The sequence below is a fragment of the Drosophila novamexicana genome, unplaced genomic scaffold (assembly GCF_003285875.2).
Source record: "Drosophila novamexicana strain 15010-1031.04,08,12 unplaced genomic scaffold, DnovRS2.1 tig00000820-arrow-pilon, whole genome shotgun sequence".
In the NCBI taxonomy this organism is placed as follows: Eukaryota; Metazoa; Arthropoda; class Insecta; order Diptera; family Drosophilidae; genus Drosophila; species Drosophila novamexicana.
Genome location: NW_020824828.1, coordinates 2,284,512 through 2,307,460, shown reverse-complemented (window position 1 = coordinate 2,307,460; position 22,949 = coordinate 2,284,512). Strand labels below are relative to the sequence as shown.

The window sequence follows — 22,949 nt, the reverse complement described above, 5'->3', positions numbered from 1 at the left end:
GCAGAAGAGCAATGCTGTACTCATAAATTATTGTCTAGACTATGATTTTAACGTTTTTTGATTATGAAAGCCAAAAAACAAGTAGAGACCCAGTCTCTAACGGGCCACACAGAAAAAAGGTTATTGTATAGCGCAATATATAAAATAAAAATCGCTGGCATAACCTTTTTAGCTGGACGCCTCCCTCTCCCCACCCACCTCTACCTCTGTTTAGGTTGGTTTGGTTTGTTTGCTGGTTGCTGCGTGTAGATATCATATCAATAAGCAAAAGGATTAGACATGTGACTGGACCAGTCGCTGCGTGCCTGCGCCCCTCTCCCCCCCCCCCCCCCTCCCCCCTTCATAAGGCGAGGGTAGTCGCAAAAAAAATCACATTTATGTTTTTTATTTTTGTGATATATATTTTTATGAAATTGAGGCAGAAATATGAATAAAAGTCAAGCTCGCGTTGGGCTGGTGCGAGTATTTGAGCATGTGGGCGTGTGCGTGGAGCAAGTGGGCTAAGGGGGCGCACAGGAACTGGGTTCGGCTTGGCCAGACAATTATTAAGCAAAAGTTTAACGAATTAGAAACAAAACGGTCGAGTGAGTGGATCATTCGGAAGTGGGTTAAAGGAAGAGCTTTGATTAAAATGTAAAACTTGATGCTGGGCTTGCACACACATAAATGTGAGTACGTGTGTGTGTGTGTGTGTGTGTGAGCTCGTTTGTGTGTCTGTCTCGGCCAGAACCAAACTTCAATTAAAACTGCCCGCTCCCCGCCCTCCGCTCCTCGTTCGGCAGGCAGCACGCAGCACGCACAAAATTTTTGACAATAAAATCGAAACACATAAATCGAAAATTGTAAAATTCGCATAAGAAATTGCTGCCCCAAAAAGGGGTTTTGCCACAAATACACCGAATGTCTGACGGCCGCTCTGCGCTTTCTGCGGCAAGAACGTATTCGTTTGCGTCCTGCGCCTGGGAATTGTAAAGCTGTCAAATTTTAATTACAAAACTTTATAATCCAAAAAATACAACAACATGCTGAAGACGCACAAACGCGCTGTGCGTTGCGCTGTGGAGGGTTTTTGGGGGTGGGTGGCGCCTTCTTAACTACCGCCACCCCGCTCGCAACGCCTACTCACCTGCCATTGAATCGTTCAACTGTTCCTGTCGTTTTGCTCCCAAATCAATTCAATAACCGTGGCGTTATGTGCGTGTGTGCGTAAATGAATGACTATTTGACTGACTGAATCACTGAATCACTGAATGAATGACAAACTGTACAACTGTCTGCCTGAAAGGCTGCCAGCCTGCCAGTCTGTCTGTCTATCTATCTGAATGCCTAACTGACTGATGAAACGCGTTTCGGCGTCGTTTCGTGCCAAGTTCAGTTCGAAATTGTTTGATTTATACCTTTGAAATGTTATAAATTGGCAAGGTTCTGTCGCCCCTCCTATGGCAATGTAACTGCTTCCCTCCGCCCCATTTTGCGACTCCCTGTCTTCATGCCGCGAGCAATTGACAAATAATGAAAAATACAAAATTACCTGCCACTTAGGAGGCTTTAAGCTGTGTGAATACCAACAATCGCACGCATATCCGCTACATTTGAATAAAGTGGAAGCCATCCAGATTGATAGTTAAACATGCTAATTGTTAAAAGAAAAACACTCATCAATACATTCATGAATACTCACATAAATACATACCAGAGCGTTTAACATGTTAACATAAAAAACATGCATGCATACATTGATCAATGTACTCATGTACATGTAGGCACATACTCATAAATACACTATTGAATATATATTCAAAAATGTTGTGAATGATTCGTGACACACTATAAAGCAGTTAAAGTGCGAATATTAAATAAACTAATAAATGCACACACAAATACATTTATTCACATGCCTGATCAACGCCACCTCTGCATACACTCATGCATATTTCCATGAATATACTCACAAATACATCTAACAAAGCTGCCAGTGAATGACATCAATTAATACTGATAACCTGTGAATGCACTCATAAATACATTTGTTAGCGCTGCTAATAATACCAAATCGTTGCATTTATTCATGAATGCATCCATGAATACACTCATGAATCTCAAGCTGTCTGATTAGCACACCACAAACGCAAATCGAACCAAATGCAAATGCCAAGACATTGCACGAATGCACTCACACACACACTCAAACACATTTATATAATAGCTGCCTTTGCGTCTCTTCTTCTTTTTACTCCGCGTTTTTTTTGTTGTTGCATTGTTGTCTTTTGTTGCAAATTGCCAACTTGGGCATTGCCAGCTGCCAGCACCAACAACAATCATAAAGACTACGACAAAAGCTTTTGGCGTCAAAGCTCTGGGGTGCACTTGGCAGACTTTAAGCCGCAGCAACAGCTCACACCCCCCGCCCCCTCCACCACCGGCCTCTTTCCTACCCCTTTTGCTGGCAACACTTGAAACAATCAAAAATCAATGACAAACGAACAGCAGAAAAAAAAAAACATTGAAAAAACACGACATTGAGATGGCAAAAACGACGCTGCGGCTGCTGCTGCTGCTCTTTACTCATTTGTCTTTTGGCTTTTTGGAAATTAACAGCAAACCCCCCCCCCCCCCCACACTCACACACACATACACACACCTCCGCCCACTGTCTGTCGCAGCAGCAGTCGAAGCCTCTTTAGCTGACTGCTTGAAAAGTAACCCCTTTTTTATAGCGCCCAAGCTAGCTTCCTTTACTCGCTCTGCATCGCTCTCTCTCTCTCTCTCGCACGCTCTTTGTATTGTGTGCTGTCTCTATGCCTCGCTTTATTTACATACATATCTCTATATATATATATATATACATATATATGCATATATATTTTTAAATTTTTATGCCCGAATGAGTTTTAATTCCTTTGACGGTTGCTTTTGGCATTGGCAGCTGGCGTGCCTAAAAGGCTGCTACAACAATTTTTATATATGTATAATACACGCACATGCAGCTTCTTCTCTGAATGTGTGTGTGCTTGTGTCTTTGATTGCTTATTGTTAATTTGTATTTGTATATTGGTCGCTTGTATATGTGAGCTCTGAGATGTTTTTGCTGCTGCTGTTCGCTGATTAAACCCTTTTTTACCCTAGTCCATATGAATGAATGTGGCAATCACACACACACAGCACATACATAGAGCATCTTAATTCCTTTTGGCGTTTTATGCATCGACCCAAGCAATTCGCCCACCTGCTGCCACATTTTGTTGTGCCTACGAGTGTGTGCAAGTGTGTGTGTGTGTGTGTTCGCCCATCAACGTCTTTTGCCTTCGAGTGTTTGTTATTATTATTGTTGTTGCTGTTGTCTTGTGCTTTTGTGTGTGTGTGCGTGCATGTGCGTGTGTGTCTGCGTATGTGTATTGACTGCTTTGTCAATTGTTTGGGGCTGCTGGCAGCCTGCCTGGCTGCCTGCTTGTCGTCGCGCTGGCTGCCTGGCAATTTTGTTAATTACAAATCGTTTGCTTTTGGCTCTATGCTAATGTCTCTGCCTGGGACACCAATCCCCCAGCTCCATCCGTAGCCCCAAACCCAAGGCAGCTCCCCAACCACTTGGCCCGCTTGACTGTCATATGTGTGTGTGTGAGTGTGTGTCTGTGTCTATTTTTGCATAACTTACGCAACTTTTTACAATTCTGACAGCTACCCCACCGCCAGCAAAAGCCCCAACCCTTTGCACAACAAAAAAAAAAACAACACAAGGGTTGTTGTTCTATTATATTTTATATATATATATATATACATAAATATATGCATATATGTATACAGTTATAGACTATCAGCTGAATATCGCTGTCTATTTTACACACAACATGCACTTCTTGGGCAAGTAACAAACCAACGCCAATTAACAGCTGGGCACACACTCTGCCACTCACACACACACACACACACACACACACGCACGCACACGCATGTAGGCAGCAGCAGCCTGAACTGTCAGTCAATGTCCAAAAGTCCCTTACCAAAATATTCAACTATTCCCATTGTTGGAAAAATGTAAATTTTCATAATTTTATAGTCAATACTTTGTGTATAGCAACCCCCCGCGCTGCGTCCCTTCACAGCATTCATCTCATAGTTTTTGTTTGATTGCTACGTAGTTGTTGCAACCCCTCCCACCCAACCACCTCTTAACCACCGACTTCTACTTTCGTTTCGTATATATGGGCATCCAGTGAGCCGCAGAGCCAAAGCCACAGGCAGCCAACGAATTGGACAGGCAAAAGTTTTTGGCGCAAAGGGTTGCAAATGATTTTTGAGTTGTGTCGAAAATCCCCAAAAAGTTGATTTATCGTTTTAATAATTCTTCAACAGTGCCTGAAAACTCCAGCTTCTGCCTCCGCCCGCCTGCCGGCTGCCGCTGGCCGCCGAATCGTGCTGCTCTTCAAAATATAAAACAAAATCAAATCGAAATGACAAAAATATGTAGATGCACTCATCTATTAATATTTACCTAAGTACTGTGCAGCGTTGCCGCATTTCAGCAGGCGCTGTTGCCAGATTTCAATTTTTAAACCTTTTAGACTGTAGTTTGAAGGCGTTCGCTTGTGTGTATGTGTGTGTGTGTGTGTGAGTGTGTGTATGGCAGTTGATTATTAATGAGCTCGTGTGTGTGTGTGTGTGTGTGTGTGTAAGACACACTAAGACAGAGACACACACACTCACTCACACGCACCCACGCACAACCCTTGGCATACCCGTACACTTGCGCCGCATGCTAATTGCGTTTATTTAACAAAACAAATTTTTTACATTTCCCAGTTTTTAAAGGTGGGGCGACTCAATTGAGTTGGCAATTAGATGCCAGCCAGAAGGGATTTTTTGAATAGGTCTATATGGGGTATACAACATTTTTATGCAATTAATTTGAGTCTTCGTCGTCGTCGTCGTCATCGTCATCGTCGTTGTCATCGTCATTGTCGTTGTTGTCCTCGCTGTCGTCTTGTGTCATATGCTACTTCCTCTTTTAACAGTGGGGTTGTTGTCCTTAGCAGCTCTCACATGTCTTGTATGCTAATGAAAAATCGAACACGCAACCCCAGACCCCGCAATTAGTTGGATAGAGGGCAGGGTATGTGAGCTGCCTTTTGATTGATAATGAAATTAACTGCTTAGCATTTCTAGGCATGACATGTTCTACAAAACCAGCTAAAGGACACATGTTTCGATGCGCATTAACATGCATATCTATATACATATATATTTATGCTGATGCGTTTTTAATGCCAATTATGTGTTATTGCATATGTGTTTCGGTGGCCGCCCTCTATTGCCCTCTATTGCCGTCAATAATCATAATCTGGCACATTTGCGTTATTTTATTGATAAAATACATAAATAAAGCAAAAGTTTTGCCAATCAACTTTTTTGTCATATGTCTATAAATTAATGTGGCACACAAATAACGCAATGACACGCAAATTACCAATTGGCATTATGTTGATTTGAGTCCTGTCTACTGTTATTTCCGTTGCTTCTTCTTCTCTCGTATCGCAACTCCTGGTGTACAGTTAACGCAAAAAGTCGCTGTACAAGTTTGTGTGTAGAGGCTGCCTTTGGCATATGCGTCAATTAAAAACCGCGCCATTAAATTAATTTTAATCACATAATAAGAAATACACACACGCATGCGTACACAGGCACGCACACACACAAGCCAGATGGCTGTCATTAAAAAATTTTGTTGCATACCGCACGGCGCAAAACTTTATCTTGTCAACTTTGTTGCGGCGCCACGCCTCCTGCAGTTACACACGCCCCTCCTGGCACAGCACACGTCGCGCACACGTCTCTCACGTTGCTGTCGTTGACGCACTTAAGAAAAATTCCCTTGTCAAATTTGCCAATTATCATATTTTCATCAAACAAACAAAGTTCCAAAAACTCAAACGCTCGCTGGAGGCGCATTCAACCGTACCCAGCCCCCAGTCTGCAATGTACTTGTGTACCTTTGCCACCACCATCCCCTCTTACCCCTTAACTCGCTCTGCCGCCCTTTACCTGTACACCTGTGGCTGTATCTGTGGCCTGTTGCCAGCAGCTTCACTTGAGTCACAGGCAATCAGCGACGTCGCCGTCGACGTACTCGTTGTTAATTTTATTAAAAATTATTTTATAACTCTCGAACTTTTGCACATACACGACGCGTTGCGTTGCGTTCCGTTGCGATGCGATGCGATGCGACGCGACGCGATTTCCTCTGTATCAGACCCGCCCTGCCTTCTAGCTGCTTGCACGCATATAAGTATTGATGTGTGCAAATTAAAAAAAAAATGCATTTAAAAAAATAAAAGAAGAACCTTTGCGGTGTTGCCGCAAAATATGCAAGCAAAAAGTTCGCAGCTTTCCCTTGCCTCAAAGTTCAAATGTCTATCAACTACTGATTGTCAACTCAAACGAAAAGCTCTGAAAATTAGCACAAAAAAAAGAAAACCCTTCGTCATGTCTCATTTTTAATCTCTCCTAACTGAATAAAAGTTCCTACTAAATTATTTATCCCAATATATGCTCTTCTTTTTTTGATTCCGCTTTATGCGGTATTCTCAAACGATGCACTGGCAGCGCTGTGATCGGTAGAGCAAGAAAAGACAATAATGCGAAATACGAATTATAGATATGCCCACTCCACTTAAGTTCACAGAATAATGAATTGTTGCATTTTCTTTTCATCTATTGCAGATTAAAGCACTTTTGGATGAGTTGCAACGGCTGCGCGCTCTTGAACAAACTCACCTGATACAAATCCAGAGGCTCGAAGAGCATTTGGAGGTGAAGCGACAGCATATTATGCGTTTGGAAGCGCGCTTGGATAAGCAACAGATAAATGAGGCACTCGCCGAGGCTACTGCATTGGCGGCCGCTGTTAACGCAGCCGCAACAAATAATAACAACAATAGCAACAGCAACAACAATAATAACAGCAACAATAACAACAATCACAGTAGCCAGAGCAGCGACAATAACAACGCATTCAAAACAAAACTAACATCGACCCATCAGCACAACGACGATGATGACGATGACGATGACAATGATCATGATAATGAGCTGCGCGATGCGGACGATGATGAGGATATGGACAACAGCGAGCAGCAACATGCCGCCATGGTAAACAATCGGATCGACGATGCAACCGATAAGGATGATGCCGAGGAGCAGGATGCCGAAATGTCCAATGCCACAGCCACAGCGGAAAGCAATGAGCTGAAAATCAAAAAAGAGCAGCAGTAAGTAAACATCATAGGCACTCACTCAAGTCGCGCATACCCTAAGCATACCCTAAAAAACTAAACTAATCTGTTTCATTTCCAACTCATACCTAACCACTAACTTAACCTAAGCTAGAAGTGCAACTAAAATGACTGCAAGTACAATCGCAACCTAAACAAACTGCGATTGAAAGCAAACTAACTCGTTTCATTTCCAACTCATGCCTAACCTCAAACTTCACCTAAGCTAAAGATGTAATTTGTATAGTTGCGATTACAATCGTAAAAAGCAAACTACCTTGTTTCATTTTCAACGCAAAACTAACCTATAACTGTTTCATTTCCATTTCATAGACAATCCCAAACTGCGCCCGCTTAGAAACAATTTAACATTAAATTTCCATTTGATTTTCTTTTCCGCAGCAGTCCACTGGACCTGAATGTACTCAGTCCACAGTCGGCCATTGCCACAGCCGCGGCGGCCGCAGCAGCCGCTGCCTGCGCCAACGATCCCAACAAATTCCAAGCTCTGCTCCTGGAACGCACCAAGGCACTGGCCGCCGAGGCGCTCAAGAATGGCACCAGCGATCCAGCCAGCGATGGTGAGTATAACAAATGCCATAACTGTACCAGCAAACGGTACAGTTCCATTCCGTTCGTTCGCGTTCCACAGCGTTTCACATGCGCGCTGCTGTTTTGTCGCTTGTTGCAAGCGTTCGCTTTGATTTCTACCGCCGAACGGCGCCCAGGCGGGGGCCATATTATTGCTCTTGCTTATTTAACTAACGGGACATCGTACCGTTCGTAACTTTCTTATCGGCGCCAACAGACTGCGGCGCCAATTTTTATGGCTGTCAACAAGCGAACAAAACTGAGCGACGATCAGTTGAGGCAGACGCATTCGTCTCTTCCTTTCTCTCTTACTTTATTTATATTCTTTGTGGTAATTTTTTTTTTTTTTAATTTTTACAATATTTGCATCGAAACGTCTGCGTATGTTGTCATTGTTGTCGTTGTTGTTGTTGTTAATTGTTGTTTTATACACTTTGAGTTGCTCTGCATGTTTATCGATCATATTGACATACATATATGAAAGCCACACACAACAGTTGACAATCATCATTATTATTATTATTATTATAATTATTACAATTATTATTATTTTTATTGTTATTATTGTTTTGTGTTTATCAACAACAACACGCTTCAGTGCTATCTATTTCTCTCTCTCTCTCTCTCTCTCTCTCTCTCTCTATCTCTCTTGTACTACATACATATACACATATATATCAATATATATTTATGAGCCTCTAATTACACATACACACATACAGTTTCTTTGTTGTTTTGTTGTACGAATTGGCAAGCGAAAAGTTGTTGGCAAACAAAAAAAATATTGAAAAGAAATCTAAAAAAAAAACTTTTGATTAATTTTTGGCGTTTTGTTCCATGGATGTTGTTGAAATCAGTATACCAAACAAATACTAAATATTAAAAACAAAAATAAACAAAATAAAATAAAAAACCAAAAAACAAAAAAAAAAAACAAACAAAAGTATTTTATGATAGATCATTGCAAATAAGTAGCAACAACAAAAGGCACAACTTTTTTGTTGTTTCCCGCAGAAATGCCGCAACAACAACAAGCCGTAGACGCAGCAACAGCTGATCATGTGGCAGTAGAAGAAGCAGCAGTAGCAGCAGCAACAACAGCAGCAGCAGCAGCAGCTACAGGAGCAGCAGCTACAGCTACAGCTACTGCCAATCCAGAAACAAACAAAAACATTGTGGAAACGCCTGAGAATGAAACATTGGCCGAGACCAATTTGCAACCCAAAATCGAAATCTTAGATGCAGATGAGGGAGCCACTGAGACCGCAGCTGGCCAAACGCTGGAAGAGCAGCTGGTCAATAGCTATTGGAGGCGTGGCTTTGAAACGAGCTCAGCAACAGCAGCAGCTGCAACAGGGAGCAAAACGCCAACAATTTATCAAAATGCCAATGCGGTGCAGCAGCAACTGTTGCCGCCGCCGCCGCCGCCTCCGCCGCCACAGCAGCAACAACAGCAGCAACAACAACAACAACAACAGCAACAACAACAACACTATCAACAGCAACAACATGGACCCTCGTCCACTGTGCTGCTCAGTCAATTGGTTAACTCAACTTTCTCACATGCCAATCACTCCTCTTGTTCCAATTCTAAATCCGCACGCCTAGATGCCGCATCACAGCACCAGCTCCAGCAGCAGCAGCAGCAGCAGCAACAGCCACAACTGCATCAACAGCAACATCTCCACAACAGCAGCAATAGCAGCAACAGCAGCGCAGCCGGCAGCGATCCACTAAATCATCATCATCATGGCCACCACCATGGCCATTCGCATGGACAGCTTTTGCATGCGGGACACCATCTGCATCATGGCGCCGACTCGAACTCATCTAGCGCCAACAGCACGCCAAATAGCACCGCCCAACTGGCAGCCAGCATTGCCAGTACGCTGAACGGCAATAAGTCGCTGTTGCAGGCAGCGGCCGCTGCCAATGTCGTTGCCGAGGACAACAATAACAGTCTGACGCCGAACGCGAATGCGGCAGTTGCCGCCGCGGCGATGGCTGCACATGCACAGCATGCCGCCGCACTGGGTGCACCCAATTTTCTGCCCAATCTGCCCAGCCTGCCGGCATTCCAGTTTGCGGCCGCAGCAGCCGCTGGCCAGGATGCCCGTGCGCATTTTCGGTTTGCGGATGCTGAGCTGCAACTGCAGCCGGGCGTATCGATGGCCGGCCGACTGGGTGAATCCCTGATACCCAAAGGTGATCCCATGGAGGCCAAGCTGCAGGAGATGCTGCGCTACAACATGGACAAATATGCGAACCAAGCGCTCGACACGCTACACATCTCGAGGCGCGTACGCGAGCTGCTCTCCGTGCACAACATCGGGCAGCGTCTGTTTGCCAAATACATATTGGGCCTGTCCCAGGGCACCGTCTCCGAGCTGCTGAGCAAGCCAAAGCCCTGGGATAAGCTGACCGAGAAAGGTCGTGACAGCTACCGCAAGATGCATGCCTGGGCCTGTGATGATAATGCCGTCATGCTGCTCAAATCCCTCATACCCAAGAAAGGTGAGTGCCAAACCGTTTTTAGTCATTTTTATTTATTTTTTTTGTTTTTGTGTTGCTTAGCTAATTAGTCGCAGCTACTAGATTTAGTTAGTTTTTAGCTTTTATCAGCGGACACGCAGCACAACTTAATTAGTTGACAGGTTGTCGCACACAGCGGGGCCAGACTGTTGCAAAACAGTTTTGACAGCTGACAGTTGCTGCTTGCTACGAGCTTCGTTTGTTGCGAGCTGATATAAATTCCATGTTGAGACAGGGAAAATTTAAAGAATACTTGACAATTTCTTACGATTAATTGTCAGCTCCATTCTTCCCTCTTTAAATATATATAAAATATTCAATTCGAATAGATGGATTAGATTAAACCAAATCTTAATATAAGGTTTTGTCCTTTAACTATCCACTTAACTGTTTTGCATTATTTCATTAAATAATTGTTCGGCATTCTTTGCCCAGTCTGGGCCAATGCCCATGACTCATTTCCGTTTCGTTCCATTAGTTTGAAACAATTGACTTGAAACACAATTTGTTATTCCTTCATTCCATTTCATATAAACCTTTCTTGCCTCTTCCATATAGTTGCTTCTTTGTTGAAATTAGGCAACTGATCTAAGCTCATGTGTTTCATATGGTTGGCTTAGTTTAAGTAAATAATTTGAAATTCAAGCAGTTAAATTAAAACACTGCGCATTTCATTCCCCCCTTTCCTGCCATATTTGCTTGTTTCGCGCGTGTTTTTGTTATTTTGTTTTCATTTGAATTTTCTTGGCTTGCGGCCAAAACATTAAAATGTGAAATTTTAATTATTTTTGATTTTTGCGTATAATCAACGTGCCAACGGGCAACAACGATGGCGACGACTGGATGCATTTCATGCAACCATTTCGCCTGTCGCCATAAATTTTGGCAAATTTGCACATTAGGCGTAACAATTTTTGTTTACAACTCGAACCGCGGACCTGGGCAACCAACAATCGAATGGTGAAGTCTGATCTTTGCTCAACGATTACGTACCATAAATTTCTGTATAATCGTATATCTAACTCTCCGTTCCTTTCGATTGTTCTCCTTTCTCCTTTCGATTTGTTTGTTTGTAGTTGTCTTGGTTAAGTTTTATTGATTAGTCATCAATTTTATGGGCCTGCACAACAGAACTATGCCAGACGTGCAAACCGCGGGCGGAAAGTGCGGTGGGTTGCGGTGCTACAAATATGTCAATGCAAAAGTATTTTTAAAGTACGAACTGTGTGGCACAAACACGCACCTACCCCAAACAGCCGCCCGCCACAAACCCCTCTCTAACCGAAGCGACTTGCGGCTTGGTAAAGTTAATCAAAGTTTTTCCTGTGGCCCTCTGTTTGCCCAATGCACATGTGTGTGCGTGTGTGTGAGTGTGTGTGTGTGTGTGTGTCTAAGTGCATGCAAATGTTGACAATTAATTTATGACGATTACTCATGACAGCTAAACTAACTGTTTATATATTTATGCATATGGAACGCCGGCGCTGCATACTCTTTTTTTTTCCTTCAGCTATTGAATGTGTTTAGTGACCCCCGTGCCCCTAGACCCACCCCCCCCCCCTTCGCCATTCCCATCCGCTCCAGCCCGCTGCTGTCAGTTAATTATAAGCAAATAGACATTTAGCTGCATGCCACAGGCCGATACTCTGTCGGGGCTTAAAGCAGTTGCAGTTGCATGAAACTATTGCCTAGCATAAGGGCGCAAATTGCATACAATTTGAGTTAAATCGTTAAAATATCAAATAACAATAATTAATATTTTCATAATAATAATAATGCTTGGAATCAACATGCTGCAATACTTTGAAGTCAGTTTGTGGACTGAAAAGTTGAGCGAGCGCAGCGCGTCAATGATTTTTGAATTGTAATTGTTTAAAGCGCCAGCGAGCGCAGTGGAACGAGTGGGAATGGAATGGAATGAAATGGAATGGGGCGACGCGACGACTGCCGTGACAATTGGTCTGTGAAAGGCTTGAAACAAAATACATTTAAAAAAAATAATAATACAAATAAAAATAAAAACAACAATTAAAAACACAACAACAACAGCAAACGAAAAGTAGAATTAAATGTAAACAACAACAACAACAACAACAACAATAATAATAACAACAACAATAACAACAACAACAAAAACGCAATGCAACGGCTGCCTTCAACGAGGCATGCAAAACGTTGACGTGCCGCGCGTTTGAAGTCGTCTTTGTGCTGGACAAAGTGCGGCAGCAGCTGAGTAGCAGCCGGGGGCCGGGGGCGTTGCGAGCTGCGAGTTGCGAGTTGCAATGCGGAGTTACGCCAAGGGCGGCTACCTAACGATTGGTAAACCAGTGTTGCCCCATCTAGGGGTAGCGGTTGGGGTAGTGGTAGGGTTAGCTCCAGGGCAGGAGTACCGCCGCCCGCCTGGTTGACGCAAAACTTTTCGCGTTTTTGGTTTGCTCTGCCGTTAAATATTTTCTTGTTTTTTGCTTGTTTTTTGTTGGTTTTGTTTTTGTTAAACATTTGACGACAATTGTTGCATATTAAACGGCGCACGGGCAAAGCGAGTGGAAAATTTTAGCAAAAAAAGCTCAAGAGCAAAAAACTATTGAAAAAGTTATAAAACAAAGTTAGGAATGCCATTTATTAGGCAAAATCAAGTAAAGTTTACGCTAGTTGCGAAAAAAAAAACGTATAACTGACAAATATGATCGATTTATGTATATAATATCGATAAATGTGATCGATTTATGACTGTACTACCGATTAACGCTATCGATGATTAAAGGAACATAACAATTTGAAGTGATATGCAATGAAATCCGTATTTAATATGCCCAACCAGTATCAATATGTTATCGATAGTCACAATAGGCAGTCCTGCGTTAGCACAGTGCGTTGCAATGTGGCTTTGCCACAACAAATATGCACACAAGTAGCAAGAAGAGGAGATGGTAAAGAGCGCTATAGGTTGAGTTTACAATAGACTAGTTTGAGTGCTCAATTCAAACTGCATTTAGCATGGCAACAATTTAAAAGTGGGCAGGGAATTAATGAAAAAAAAGCCCGACGTCATTTTAACCCCGTCAGACAAGTCGTATACGTAATGGCAAATATTTGTATTTGTCGGCAGCAGCAGCAGCAAATGTGGCCAACGCAACTCGTTATGGCAGCTAATAATACTAGCATATTAACACATAATTTTAGCAGACGTCGTCTATTTGTTTTAGCCAACCATCAGCAGCCGAAAGTCGAAAAGTCGGGCGAAAAGTGCGTGGCCCAAAATAGAAAAGCACGCGGCATAGAAGACAAAAGAAAACAGCTAGCGCACAGAGCAAGCGGCATTGTGGCAAGCGCAGTGTGGCAAGGGAGCATTAATAGTAGTTGTTGTGTGTGTGTGTGGGGGGGGACGGGACAGACCCGGGTGTGGGCCTCTAACGGATCGAGGAGCTAAAGACAAAAGCATTCCAAATGCCAAACAGACAGACGACGAAACGCTGCCTGGCACTTTTATTTGCCGCCGTTTCACAAATTATTTGTCACCAGCCATAAAGCGAAATATGTGCCTCACACACACACTCGCACACACTCGCACACACACACTTGCACAGCCTGACTAAGTGGCCAACGGGCCGTATCAATTCCTGCGCTTTTTGGCCTCAAATTTAAGTATTTTTCTTTTATACATTTTCTATTTTTCGCTTTGATTGTAATTTATTTTATTTGATTTTATGAAAATTGCTTTATGCGAACTGTTCGGTGGGAGGGGCGGGGCAACAGGAGCGGCTGCTTTGCGCGGAATGTGCTTAGCATAACAATGGGGCGTGGCTCACATGCGTGGGGTGGCGGATTGGGGGTGGTGGCAACAGAAAATCTAATAAACATAAATTAGCATAAAGCTCGTTCAACAATTTTTATAAATGCTATTAAATATGTGTACAAAATATTTATATGAATATTCAAATTTTTGATTTCGCCCAAGGTGTATAGAAGTAGGGTATACGAATTCGTTGTTAGCTCAGTCAATGAGTCAGAGCAGTTAGTGCAAATGAATAATTCGTGATACATTTGAATTAAATCAAAATGACATTGACTGGCTGCGTGCTTAGTTGTATTCATAAAGTGAATCAAAGGTGCATAACGAATAAATATAAACGTCCCATACTAATCATTCAATTGGCAAATGAATAAGCTGCAGCAAGTCAACAAATTGATAAATATACATTTTAATAATTTATAAAATATATATAATATCAAAAAAAAAATGGCTTGTACACAAATGTGGCTTCTACACGTTATGTGCAGCCAGTTGATGCCACGCCCTTTGCGCCGCGTAGATAGACAAGGCAAAAGTTTGTCTTCGACATTTTGCCATTATGCCGCAAAATGTTGCACATGTCTAGCGCGCTCGTGTTGCACTTGCTGAACTTTTATTTCCCCTTTTCATTTTGCCAGTTTTTCATTTATAATTTCGTGTGTTGCTTGGGCTAATTACTTTGTAATGAACTTTGACAACAATAATACAATGAAAAAAAAAAACAAATAAAATAAAATGAATACACAGCAAATCAAAATGAAAATAAAACTTGCAAATTACCTTGAGCCAGCCAGCGCATGTTGCAGGGGCACATTTCTTGTCATATTTTTGCGCTTAATTGCAAATAAAAATACTCATAAGCCCCAACCCAAGCGCCCCAAATCTAATTTCAACTCCCTCTTGAATGATTTGCCAGCAATTGGAATTGAGAAATTGGCGCTTTGCCGTTTGATGTTGCGCGCCGTTGTTGTTGATGAAGCAGCTCTTACCACTTGAAGGCCCCCGCGGCAACCCCTTTGCTGCTGCCCCCTACCACAGCAGCCACTTCATTTGGCATGCTACGTTTGCCAACAGCTCAGTTAGAAGAAAGCCACTGAAGCAGCTCAATCCACGCTCAAGTAGGTGTATCTCACTGTCTGGGCTTCTGCCTTCGTTTTTAATTGACACTTCTGCTAATACCGCCCCCCAGAGCTGCCATCGGCCTTGCTCCTGCCTCTGATCCGGCCAGGACAACAAACACACACACACACACACACACACAGCTGACTGGCATTTTAATTAGAAAATTTTTCTTGCAATTAATGCAAATTGCGTGCGTGTGCCAATTTCAATGCGCCAGTTCAATTGTGGCAGCAAACCCGCCCCTATACCCCACACAGCCCCAACCAGACAACTATAAGCCCTTTTTTGCGACTGAAGTATGATTACATATTTGTGTGCTGGCAAATATTTATTGTATTAGGAAAAACTCCACAGGAAAAACTCAACAAAAGCAAAACAAAAAAAAATATTTACAAAAAAAATGACAAAATATACAGTTGAATGAGCAGGGTCGGGGATAGGGCTCGTTGCGGGGGCTGGGCTGGGCTGGGGGGACTGCTGTGAGCACTCATCGTGTCTGGCGAGAATATTCGTCTGATTTGTTATAAAAGGCAAATATTCATCAAGCAAATTGTGGCACAGGTGGTGGCTAATGCTGGTGCGGACTACAACAAATATATATACATATATAGATATATATATATAAAAATATATATATGGAATATGATAGCTCATATCTATATTTTTTCGCGTAAAATCCATATCCTTTTGAATGACAATTTGGTCAACATGTTCCTCTCTAATAAATTACAAACAACACACACACACACACATAGAGAAACACACACAAATAAAAAAAACACAGACAAAAAAATGGCCAACGGTAACACACAAAAAAAAAAGAACGACAAATATTCAAATGTACATATTTATATATCTATAGGTTGGGGCATTGCGTTATTTAAAAGTCGCGTCTGTCTGCAAATCCAGCAAGCCCCATGCTGAGCTGCTTAAAAAGTTGTTGTTTTTTTTGTCAGTTGTTTAAAAGATTTTAAAAACTCACCTTTCAATAGGCATTCATGGGGTTTAAAATTTGAGCTACAATTTAAAACTCTTTTAAATAGTATACAAAATAATTTTAAAATTTTGAAATAGTTTATACGAAATTTTGTAGAGTTTCAGCTAGAAGAAAACATTCTAAATTATGCCACCATTAAGACCTTGCCAGAATTTGCCAAACTTGTTATTCGTCTAATTGGTTAAATTCATTCCAATAAAATGTCAGTTCAATGTGTCCTTTACAAATATTTCTTTAAAGCCTTTCTTAAAGCCCAAGCCAAGTGTTAGCCAGCCGCTTATTGATTGTTGAGGTTATGTGTGACAGTTGACAGTGCATTGCCCTGCCCTGTGTCCATCTCCATCTCCAACTCCAACCCCAGATCCGTTTCCGTTTCCATTTCCATTTTTCAGTTTCATTTTCAGTTCCACTTGCCATAGACCATCTCCGTCTCCGGCTAAAGAGCGCTTAAGCTGTCTGTGTCTGTATCCCATATCCTATGTGGCCACTGTGTCTGTCCTGGCGTGGGGTCAGCCAGGTGTCATCAATGTCATCTTCGACTTTATAACACAAAAACACTTTGTAATCCCCAAATGAAGCGACGACGATGACGATGACCAAGAGCTAAAGTAACAAAAAAAAAGCACTTAAATGAAAAAATGGAAAAAATTAAGAAAAAAAATTTCCAAAAAAAAATAGATGAAATGTAAAATCCAAAACGCTGTGGCTGCGGCATGTGGCATGTGGCATTCGGCAAGCGGTGGGGCATGTGTCGTCACTCTGCGAAACGTTACGATCTATTGTAGTTGGCCCTTTTATCGCCTTTTGTCCATCTCCGAGGCAGTCGCTCTTCTAGCTTTATTGTATTTCAATGGCAAACACTTTTCAATTCGCCCAAAATCGTTCGCTTCAATTGACAACGGGCGACCAAACATTTGTCATTCATGTGTTGATTTCCGTTTCCTGTGCTGGTCCAACCCTGCCCTCCCCTCACCCAACCCAATATCCTGCGCTAGCTGTTTGCGCTGGACAAGTGTTTGCTCCTTTGGGGCATCGATTATGCTTTTGGCAATTGTAAAGCGATTTTCAGTTATTTCGTTGCGCTGCCACGCCCCCCAACTCCCAGCGCCCAATTGCGCTGATTGATGTTTGTTGGCTCGCAGCCACAAAAATACCGCAGGACACAAAGAGCACGCGGCATATAGCTCAACCACTTGTGCGATTATTTTACAATTTAGCAGTCGATGTTTTTATTTTTCCCGATTCTTTTTTTCGATTTTTTTCCGATTTTTTTCCGATTTTTATTTCGTTTGTTCTCTTGCAGCGACATTTAACGAGTGGAACCAAAAAGCTTCATTTCAATTGAATTTGTGCAAAGCATTTTCATCTTTTTTTATGGTTTTTGTTGTTGTTGCTGTTGCTGTTGTTGTTGTTGTACGCCATGTACTCTTTCAATTGCAATTGAATTCACATTCATTTATTCATTTCGACTCGTGTTTCGTTTATTCAGCCTGGACCATACACGCCATTGCTCGCTCGCTTCGATGAGCCTTTGGCCTGCCCAGCTCCATGTTCTCCCCAGCCCCAACTGCCAGCTATTTCTCAGTCCACCTTTTGGTTTCATGGCGCGTGCCAAATTAGCGCGCCGCTTGCATTGAACTATTTGAGGGTCCATCCAGCTCCTTTTTTTCGTTCTGTTTTTGTGACTGAACTCTTTCCTAGATTTTATATTTTTGTTCCATTGATGTTTTTGTTGCTCCGGTTCACGGTTCGCTTTGTCTGTGGTCGCGGTTTTGTTGATTGAAAATCAAATGGTGTTATAATTGAGCTTTTTGGGGTTGGGGTGCAGCGGGTGGCTGGAGAGTAGCTGCATGCAGCTCATGTGGCGGCTTGGTGGCATGGATTTGCTGTGGCTGCCTTGGAATTTATAATGCACAAAATGTTTATCAAATTTATGTACACTGCACAACAAAGTTGGGGCGCAATGCATTCTATTTAGACCGGGGTTTGAGGTGCAGTTCAATTTATGCATATTGTTGCATAGGGTTGATAATTTTTAGCTAAACCACTCACTTTTTCAACATACTTCTGAAGTTTTGGACTTATAATATATCATTTATATTTATATTTTGGTCAAGGGTTTTTCGCTCAGTGCGTGGCCAGAAATCAAAAGTGCAGCAGAGTGGCTTTTCAAATGCTGCGCCGCTTTATGACCACAAATTTGCGCTGGCTTTTTGAACGCTTTATGGCTTAATTGGCCCGTTGGCCAGGCCACTTCGGTTTGGTGTGGTTTGGCTCGTAGCTGCTATCAATTGGGCTTCAATAAATGAGCAAAAACCGAATGCGCATAAACTTTATAACGTTTAATGGGCGATGCCACTTTACGATCAATATACAACATACAACATTAACTCACTCCAATTTCCTAACTTAACCTTGCTGTCGCTTTTTTCGCACAGATTCCGGACTGCCACAGTATGCTGGTCGCGGCGCTGGCGGCGATGATTCCATGTCTGAGGATCGCCTCGCACACATACTCAGCGAGGCCTCGTCCCTGATGAAGAGCAACGTGGTTGCCGCCCAGCAGCAGCAGGAGCATCAGCGTCGCCATGCCGGCGACGATACGCACAGCAATGAGGACAGCAAATCGCCGCCACAGAGCTGCAGCTCGCCCTTCTTCAAGGTGGAGCATCAGATCAAGCAGCAGCAGCAACAGCAGCTGCATGTCTCCGAGCATGCGCAGCGTGAGCAGCGCGAAGCGGCCGCTGCCGCCGCCGCCGTTGCCGTGCACCAGCAGCAGCAGCAACGCGAGCAGCGCGAACAGCGTGAAGCCGCGCAGCGTGAACAGCAGCAGCGTTTGCGTCACGAGGATCTGGCACAGGACAAAATGGCGCGTCTCTATCAGGAGCTAATGGCGCGTACTCCACGCGAAGCAGCCTTCCCCAGGTGAGTGTCGCTTAGAGTTCAAGTCTGAACCGGTTCATAGTGGCAAGCTAAACCGATTGGCTTGACATAAAGAATCGGCACGAAAGTCAATTTGAGGCTTGATTGAACGATTTGTATGGAAAGTCAATTGCTGCGTCCGCATCATGAACGTGCAGATGCTATCTAATATACAAATTCGAATCTATAGATTTGAGTATTAATCTTTTTTGTTGCTTGTTGCAGCTTTTTGTTGTCGCCGTTCTTTGGCGGAGCCGCGGCCATGCCTGGAGCAGCTGGCAATCCATTCCCCGCGGCAATGGCCGCCGATGAGAATATGCGTCATGCATTCGAGCGTGAGATCGTTAAGCTGCAACAGCAGCAGCAGCAGCAACAGCAGGCGCAGGCCGCCAGTTTTCCCAACTTTTCCAGTTTGATAGCACTGCAGCAGCAGGTGCTGAACGGTGCGCAGGATTTGTCGCTGGCCGGCAAGGATATTAAATTGAACGGACAGCGCTCGTCCCTGGAGCAGCACAGCGGCAGCAGCAGCTCCAAGGATGGCGAACGCGGCGACGATGCTGAGCGCAGTTTCCCTGCACTGCCGCATGTTCGCAAATCCGAAGGCGGCAATACGCCTGCACCGCCAGCACCACCAGCACCGCCCGCCGCAGTCAGCAGCAGCAATCCGAATGTCGCGACAGCCGCAGCGGTTGCCAGCGGCCATGGCAGCAACTCGGCGGCACCCAGTCCATTGAGCAACTCGATACTGCCACCGGCTCTGAGCAGCCAGGGCGAGGAGTTTGCGGCGACAGCCAGTCCCCTGCAACGGATGGCATCCATAACCAATTCGTTGATCACACAGCCGCCGGTTACGCCGCATCATGCACAGCCACAGCGGCCCACAAAGGCGGTGCTGCCACCCATTACCCAGCAACAGTTCGATATGTTCAACAATCTGAACACGGAGGACATTGTGCGGCGCGTCAAGGAGGCATTGTCTCAGTACAGCATCTCACAGCGGCTATTCGGCGAATCCGTGTTGGGTCTGTCGCAGGGTTCCGTATCCGATCTGCTTGCCAGGCCCAAGCCCTGGCACATGCTCACCCAGAAGGGACGTGAGCCGTTCATACGCATGAAAATGTTTCTCGAGGATGAGAATGCAGTGCACAAGCTGGTCGCCAGTCAGTACAAGATAGCGCCCGAAAAGCTGATGCGCACGGGCAGCTACAGCGGCAGCCCTCAGATGCCGCAGGGACTGGCCAACAAGATGCAGGCCACGCTACCCATGCAGAAGATGATGAACGAACTGAAGCTACAGGAGCCAGCCCAAGCGCAGCACATCATGCAACAGATGCACGCAGCGGCCGCGATGTCAGCGGCCATGCAACAGCAGCAACAGGCAGCTGCTGCCCAAGCCGCCGCCGTGCAGCAGGCCCAGGCCCAAGCCCAGGCACAGCAGAGCCAGCAGCAGCAGCAGGCCCAGCAGCAGGCACAGCAGCAGGCACAGCTACTGCATCATCAGAATATGCTGCTGACATCGCCGGGCTTGCCGCCACAGCATGCAATCAGTCTGCCAGCGGCCAGCACGCCCGGTGGCCAGCCCGTTGGTAATCCGGCTGCAGCCTCCACGCCGGTCAGCGGCGAGAAGAAGCCGATGATGATGCCGGTGCATGGTGGAGCACACGCGCCAAATGCCATGCGCAGTCTGCATCAGCATATGTCGCCAACCGTATATGAGATGGCCGCATTGACACAGGATCTGGACACGCACGATATAACCACCAAGATTAAGGAGGCACTGCTCGCCAACAACATTGGCCAGAAGATCTTTGGCGAGGCGGTGTTGGGGCTATCGCAGGGCTCTGTTTCGGAGCTGCTTAGCAAACCGAAGCCCTGGCACATGCTCTCCATCAAGGGTCGCGAGCCGTTCATCCGCATGCAACTTTGGCTGAGCGATGCCAACAATGTGGAGCGTTTACAGCTGCTGAAGAACGAGCGACGGGAGGCGAGCAAGCGCCGACGCAGCACCGGGCCCAATCAACAGGACAACAGCAGCGATACGTCGAGCAATGATACGAACGATTTCTATACAAGCAGCCCGGGTCCGGGTTCGGTGGGTTCATCGGTGGGCGGTGCACCGCCCAGCAAGAAGCAGCGTGTGCTCTTCTCCGAGGAGCAAAAGGAGGCGCTGCGCTTGGCCTTTGCCCTCGATCCGTATCCAAATGTGGGCACCATCGAGTTTCTGGCCAACGAGCTGAGCCTGGCCACGCGCACCATCACCAACTGGTTCCACAATCATCGCATGCGGCTCAAGCAGCAGGTACCCCACGGCCAGCCTGGCCAGGACAATCCCATACCCAGTCGCGAGAACACCAATGCCACGCCCTTCGATCCCGTCCAGTTTCGCATACTGCTGCAGCAGCGTCTCGTCGAGCTACATAAGGAGCGCATGGGTCTGAGTGGTGCGCCCATACCATACCCACCGTACTTTGCCGCCGCCGCGCTGCTTGGACGCAGCCTGGCTGGCATACCGGGCGCTGCAGCGGCTGCTGGTGCGGCGGCAGCTGCGGCTGCTGCGGTCGGCGCCGCCGGCGGTGATGAGCTGCAGGCACTGAATCAGGCCTTCAAGGAGCAGATGAGCGGGCTGGATTTGTCGATGCCAACGCTGAAGCGCGAGCGCACCGATGATTATCAGGATGAACTGGAGCTGGATGCCAGCGCTCACAATATGAGCGACAACGAGTCCATTGAGGGCAGCCACGAGCCGGAGAGCACGCCCATATCTGACTATGAAAAGGCGCTGCAGAAGTCCGCGCTCGCCTCAGCCGCCGCCGCTGCCGCCTACATGAGCAATGCGGCGCGCAGCTCGCGTCGCAAGCCGGCGGCACCACAGTGGGTCAATCCGGCGGCCGCTGGCACGCCCGCAGCAGCTGGCGCAGCTATCGCCGCTGTTGGCGGCGTCGCTGCCGGCGACACCAGCAGCAACAGCGAGCGCATCATAAACGGCGTCTGCGTCATGCAGGCCTCCGATTACGGTCGCGATGAGACCGACAGCGTCAAGGGCGGCGACTCCAATGCAGATGCGGAGCACGAGGATCATGCGCAGCTGGAGATTGATCAGCGCTTCATGGAGCCCGAGGTTCACATCAAGCAGGAGGAGAACGACGATGACGAACAGTCGTCGCTGGCGCAGCTGCAGCAGCCGGACGAGGATGCCTTGCGCCTCGCCAGCGATGCGGAAAAGCAGCTGAAGGTAATCAACGAGGAGAAGCTGCGACTGGTGCGCGTGCGTCGGCTGAGCAGTAATGGTGACGCCGACGAGCACTGCGCCGCAGCGCAGCAGGCGACAGCAGCAGCAGCAGCTGCGGCGCCGGCAACAGCAGCGTGGAACTACTAAGCCAGCGAACTGGCAGAGGAACCAGCAACTCCGGAGAGTGCAATGCAGATGACGTTTACTTGTGATTAAGTTTGGCAGCGGCCCCACAAAATGTTTAGCCACTGGCTAATTCGATATATATATATATATATATATATATATATATATATATGTATCCTTGCATATATATATATATTTATATACATATATATAGAGACAAATATATATATATAACGATATATACATAGCACATAACATACACATCATATATAACTAGTTGATAAAGCTCTACATTTTTTTTTTTTTTTTATCGTAGTTGTAGCTAAAAAAGTTTAGAGACGCTATGCGAAGCGCAGGTGCGATTGAGAGCAG

General features: G+C 45.2%; 1 protein-coding gene across 1 annotated transcript in view; it reads left to right on the top strand.

The window, feature by feature from the left end:
- Positions 1–22,682, top strand: part of LOC115764254 (homeobox protein cut) — an 84,979-nt gene extending 62,297 nt beyond the window's left edge. Inside the window, exons 5-12 of the mRNA XM_030707172.1 lie at positions 6,715–7,262; positions 7,668–7,846; positions 8,140–8,147; positions 9,299–9,400; positions 9,587–10,370; positions 18,739–19,040; positions 19,077–19,225; positions 19,448–22,682. Coding sequence (XP_030563032.1) covers positions 6,715–7,262; positions 7,668–7,846; positions 8,140–8,147; positions 9,299–9,400; positions 9,587–10,370; positions 18,739–19,040; positions 19,077–19,225; positions 19,448–22,598 — 5,223 coding nt within the window. The 3' untranslated portion in view covers positions 22,599–22,682. The remainder of the gene's footprint in view (positions 1–6,714; positions 7,263–7,667; positions 7,847–8,139; positions 8,148–9,298; positions 9,401–9,586; positions 10,371–18,738; positions 19,041–19,076; positions 19,226–19,447) is intronic.
- Positions 22,683–22,949: the final 267 nt, after the last annotated feature.